General features: G+C 45.3%; 1 protein-coding gene across 1 annotated transcript; it reads left to right on the forward strand.

Moving 5' to 3' along the window:
• The first annotated feature begins 1,378 nt into the window (after positions 1–1,378).
• Positions 1,379–5,354, forward strand: LOC123183323 (protein lin-54 homolog). The gene is made up of 7 exons (XM_044596107.1): positions 1,379–1,506; positions 3,574–3,643; positions 3,752–4,015; positions 4,130–4,289; positions 4,419–4,554; positions 4,664–4,755; positions 4,854–5,354. The coding sequence occupies exons 2-7, from the start codon at positions 3,597–3,599 to the stop codon at positions 4,854–4,856; spliced, it is 702 nt and encodes a 233-aa protein (XP_044452042.1). The 5' UTR covers positions 1,379–1,506; positions 3,574–3,596; the 3' UTR covers positions 4,857–5,354.
• The last annotated feature ends 331 nt before the right edge of the window (positions 5,355–5,685 follow it).

A 5,685-nucleotide genomic window follows, 5' to 3' on the forward strand; every position in this document is an offset into this window, starting at 1 on the left:
GTTTTGCATGTGTGTAAAGTCTGGTGATGAAATATTTTATCGTGGAGCTACAAAAAAAGTAAAATGTCATGCATTTTTTGTACTCCCTTCATTTTTTTAATATAAGATGTATTTATTTATGATAACATTTCACATTGTAAGGTGCATTTCTTCCGGTTCTTCATAATTCGTTTCTTAGCCCTCTAGAAAAAAAAGAATATCTCTCTCTTGATATCATGTATCTATCCTTACAGGAAAAGAAGGAAAGTACCTCTATCTTGATTGCATGTATCTCTTCCTTTACATGACTAATTGATTTACTCGCCGGTAACCAAGAAATTAACCAAGGGTAATTTTTTTTAAATTCTATAAAATTCCATGCCTTGGTCACCGTGTAAAAAAATACACCTTACATAAAGAAACATAGAGAGTAGTGAGCCGTGTGTGTACTGTTCACCATTTCAAAATGACGACTCTCTTTTTTGTGTAGCTCCCACAATAATGTATATCATCTTCAAATTTTAGACACATGTATTATACATCCGTCTATACTTGTGTGGTTGTTTTAGATTTTTTTGAAACTTCAAATATGTAATTTTCAAAAATCTCAAAATAAAGGGTTTTATGGAGCTTATCCTCCGTTTAGCAATTTAGGTTAAAAAAGCGAGACCAACCCAAGGGCTAACATTCGTTGGCATTTTTTTATAGGAGAAACTCCGCGCGTCCGAGCTGAGGCTCGAACTTGGGTGGGCTGGCAGCTACCCAGCTGCCCAGTCAACGGGTCGACGCCCCATCCTCAACAATTTTGGCTATCATACCCTTGTGTAGTACTCCCTCCATTATTTTATGTAAGATGTATTATTTTCGGCATAGTGACAAGGTACATAATTATAGACAATTGAGGGCGAAGTTACCCTTGTCTAATTCAATGAACAACGACAAGTAAATAGTTTAGGTTAGGAACAAAGAGATACATGCAATCGGGAGAGATATAATTTCCTCTTTTTTTTCTCTATAAGGAGAGATACCTGCAATCAGGTGAGAGATACAAAAACAAAATTACGAGAAAAAAGAATAAATGTATCTTACATTGTAAATTTTATTAAAAAATAAATACACCTAATATAAAAGAACGGAGGGAGTAAGTAATAAGCTGACTAGAGGGGTAGGTTTTTTTTTGAGCGAACTAGAGGGGTGCGTTTTTTTATACTAGAACAGAAGAAGAGAAAAGGAAAAAGAAACTTGAGGGGCAAGTAACGAGGCAAAGGCGGTATCAATCGATCGGGCCCGAGCAGCCCGCGCCAGCCCGGCCCGACCCGACCCGACCCCACCCAGGCCGCGCATCCATCCATTTAAAGTTGGAAGCGAAGCCGTGCAACGGCTGCCTTGCCTCCGCTTCGCCACCGACCACCATCCACGCGGGACGCGGCGCGGCAGGCCGGGGAGCGGCGACGACGCGGCGCGGCGCGGACCGGCGGCGACCGCGGCGGCCCCCGCTTCCTCTTCCTCCTCCTCCTCGTCATCTCGGTTAGTCGCTTCCCCTCCCCCGCTTCCTCCTCCCCTTTCTGCTCCTAGCTACAGTTCCGCGGCTCCCGCGGGACGCCCTGCGGCGAGGGCTTGCCGGCGTTTCCATTCCCCCTCCCCGCACCGCGCCGCTCCGCTCCGCTCTTCCCGGCGAGTGCGCGCGCGCCGTTGCGAGGCGGAGGCGCTCCTCCATGCCGCTCCGCCGCTGCGCGCGCGACCGTAGGCCCTCTCCGCCTCTCCGCCTCTCGCCGCGCCGACAAACCAGAACCATCTCCACCCCTCGCGACGCGCTCCTCCGTAGCGCTCGCACCGCTGCGCGTCCGTAGGCGCGACGCGAGCAAGCACCACGCGTCTCTCCCCGACCCCGCCTGCAGAGCATCCCCACCCTCTCCACCTCGTCGGCACGCGGCGAGCGCGCGTCATCGGTGGCGTTCGTGCTCCTAGGATCCTCTAGCGTCGGATTGGGTGGAAGAAATCGTGTGTGTCAATGACCACGATTATCGTCGATGACCACGATTTGGTCGTTTCGTTGCTGGCTACTGGTCATGTTCCTGAATCCTGAGCAAAATCGATCAGACTGCGTGCACTCAGGCTGTTCGACCGATTGCCTGTCTCTTCTCTAGTAGGCTGTAGATTTAACTCTGAACTCTGACGCTGTAGATTTACCGAGTGGCATGCAATTTTACTTGACTTGTTCTTGGTGCGTTGCTTAGCCCAATTTGTGTGCACATTGCTGTAAGATGAGCTGTCCTGTTTGATGTTCCTTTACGATGACAGGTTCTGTCTGTCTTGCATTCGGATGCATTTGTATTTCAATCTTCTGCTGATGTTGAGAATCATTTGCTAGTTTACTTGCGTTCTAAGTTACTGGTATCATTCATGAATGCTTGCTAATGGTGCCACCTACTGTATTGTTTGTTAGGTATTCTGAGCAAAAACTCCTTCTGATTTTGTTAGTTTCTGAGCAAAATTGGTTGCTGAACCCATTATATATCTGTCAACCTTGGCTGAGTGTTAAATACTGGGTGTTTTCTAGGATACAGATGTTTTCACAAAGTTAATTAGCTCTGATTCTCCAGGCAAGCATTCATCTTCTTTTGATTGACATTCGTCTTGCATTGCGTCGAATGCAGCATACAACCTACGGTGTAAAATGCTGGCCTATTTCATATGCCAACCGTGTAGGTGGATGCATGTATTTTCTGCCTAGACAAGATTGCGTGCGTGTGTTCTCCGGAATTAGTTCTAGTTCATTGTTGAGTATAGTCTGTAAATTCTATGGGCATGGTGCATTTGGATGCATAATTAATGAACTATTTCATTTTGTTAAAATTTCTTGGTTCCTGCTCTAAACCATATGTATTTATTGCACCTGCTGATGTTGAGATCCTTCTGCTATAATATATAGTCTACTTGGGTTCTTAGTTATTTGTGTAATTCATTAATGATTGTTAATGGTGCCGCCAACTCTTTTGTTTGTTACCGTATTCTCAGCAAAAAAATCCTACCAACTGTTTTGTTTCTTAGCGCATTCTCAGAAAAAAATCCTTCTGATTTTCTTAGTTTCTGAGCAAAATTGGTTGCTGAACCCATTATATTTATCTCTCCCCTTGCTGAGTGTCAATATTCAGTTGCTTCCACAAAGTTAATGAGTCATGTACTAGTTGGTTCATCTGCTATAATGTATAGTTTACTTGAGTTCTTAGTTGCTGGCGTGGTTCGTGAATGCTTGCTGGCTGTAGATTTAACTCTGAACTCTGACGCTTGGAAACTTTGTTCTGTAATGCGGATTGAAAAATCTTTGATATCTGCGGCTGCGCATAATGCTTTGGATTGCAGTAAGTTTGAGCATGTGTAGATCTCTGATATCTAGTTGGATGCATGAGTTTTTCCTATTCAATTGTACGTACTAGTATAGATTTTTGAGCACAATCCCACTGTTGGTTTATCTGAACTGAATGCCTTCTTCAGAAATTGTCTAGCTCAACATAAATTTTCTGAGCAAGTTTGATCGTGCATCGCACACCATGCATCCTGTCTCATACTGTGCATCTCATATTCTCATTGCAGCTAGCTCCTCATCATTGGCCGTGATGTCGCAACAGACGTGCTCGTGTGCCGACCTCAATTGCTTCCATGGGTACGTGCAAAACCGCAAACAATTCAAATGACATGAACCTGATCTATCTAGTTTCTTTTTTTAAACTGATCCATCCAACGAGCTTGCGAATTGTTTTGTTATGTACAGCGGTTGTGCTTGTTTCACAAATGAAGGGGTCTGCTCTAAGGACTGCAAGTGCCGTGCTAAGTGCAAGAACATCTTGGATAATGAAGAGACGGTCACAGAGAAATTCGCTGAACACACCAAGAACAAAGCTCCTGCCGCTCAAACGCTTCCCTCGGGCTCTGTTGTGGCGGTCCTCGTGCCGGATACCAGGGCTAAGCCATTCCCAGCACGAAAACCAGGGTCTATGCTACGGTGCAGCTGTCCCACCTCCCAGTGCGAAAACGGGTATGCAGAGTTGAATTATGTCAACCAGATGCATCCATCAACTAGCTAGTTAACTGATACATTATTTGTCTGGTGCTGCAATTTTACTGTTGCTTGTTGATATGCTGTGTGCAGGAACTGCAGATGTAACAGGGCTGGCTTGCCTTGTTGTGACCTCTGCAAGTGCAACGACTGCAGAAATCGGGGGAAGCTCCAGGATCTATTCCCGGGCAGCGGGATCAAGGAAGAGGTTCCTGCTTCAGGTCCGACCGTGACGACTCGTGGGAAGGCACAGGTTTCTTCTTCTTCTTCTTCTTCTTCTTCTTCTTCTTCTTTAGAGGAGAGCACACTACATTCATGAATGCCGTTCTGCTCTGACCTCTGCCAAGTGCCTAGTACCTGAAATGTGACACGCTTATTTCAGGCTGTCAAGGAGTCTGCTGTTGGGTGTAAATGCCAAACCGAATGCGCCAGTCGCTGCGGTTGCGTGAGGCGTAAAATCAAGTGCACCTCCAAATGCAAGTGCCAAGTGTGCGGCAATGACGACGGGAGCAGATTTTGTGAGCACACCCCTTTCTCTTCTCTTTATTTATGCGCCTCTTCCCTGAGTGATCAATCACACTCACTCGTGTCGTTTTCTCTATTGTTCTGCGTTTATGTACACAACAGCCAATATGTCCAAGGCTGGAGCAGGGGGTCAAGGTAGTACTCGCAGCAGCAGCAGCGCCGTCGAATCGACAGGCAAACGGCCAAAACGCGTTGTAAGTTTGCTCCTCTGCTTACTTGTGCATAGAAATCTATGTATGTCTGTTCATCAGTGATAAGCAACTAATCCTGGTGATCTGCGCCATTTGTGCAGTGATGACAGTAGGCTTGAGACATACCAGAGCATGATGCAAGTCACCTTACATACTTACCATCCTCAAGTCACCTCCTGTTCAGATATCTCCCACTGTAAAGCACAGCCAGGTTCCTGTAGATTCCTTGTAATGGTTGGTTACTCGAAGCAAGCACGGCGAAAACTCCATGATCTGCGATGTCGTTAGCCTCAGAACGTGGTGTTGATCAGACGGATAGATACTTGAGAACATACATATACATACTCATGTAGGAATATTTGCCGTCATCAGTCGGCGTCCATACATACCGCGTGCCTGGAAAGGGTTGGTTCAGCTACTTCTTATGCATACAATACATAGTTCCTGCAAATGATTTCTCTCTTATCTACTTTAGGAATGTTCCGATGGTGTTTGAAACCCAATGTAGTATGGATCTGATGTGCATAAACAAAGATGCCTGGTGGCGTTATGATCTGCATTGCGTTACATAATCTGATGATATGCTCTCACTCATGTTTGCATCACCACATTCTTAATTCTATGGCTGCATCTTGCACTCTTCTTTTATTGGTGATTCATCTGTGATGCCGGACAAATCGCATGCAAGCTGTACTCTGAAGGAGGCAAACAAATTGTTGATGTCAAATTGATCGATGCCGGGATTCTTTTCTACTATATTAGTTTACAGAGGGAGTACTAGTTTTCTGCAGTAGAGTTGGTTAGCTTGCCCCATACGCATGCACCATTTGGTTCAGTAAGCATCGGTTTTTTTGTCCACTGAGAAAATACAGTTGCATAGCCGTCAGTTATACGAAGCTCAACTGATGATGCAAGATATACTCACTCGAGCAG

This window comes from Triticum aestivum, chromosome 1D (genome assembly GCF_018294505.1).
Source record: "Triticum aestivum cultivar Chinese Spring chromosome 1D, IWGSC CS RefSeq v2.1, whole genome shotgun sequence".
In the NCBI taxonomy this organism is placed as follows: Eukaryota; Viridiplantae; Streptophyta; class Magnoliopsida; order Poales; family Poaceae; genus Triticum; species Triticum aestivum.

Coding starts and splice junctions, on each gene's coding strand:
- LOC123183323 (XM_044596107.1), top strand. CDS start 3,597: ATGTCGCAACAGACGTGCTCGTGTGCCGACCTCAATTGCTTCCATGG. Junction 4,016..4,129: donor ACCTCCCAGTGCGAAAACGG/GTATGCAGAGTT, acceptor TGCTGTGTGCAG/GAACTGCAGATGTAACAGGG. Junction 4,555..4,663: donor TGACGACGGGAGCAGATTTT/GTGAGCACACCC, acceptor TGTACACAACAG/CCAATATGTCCAAGGCTGGA.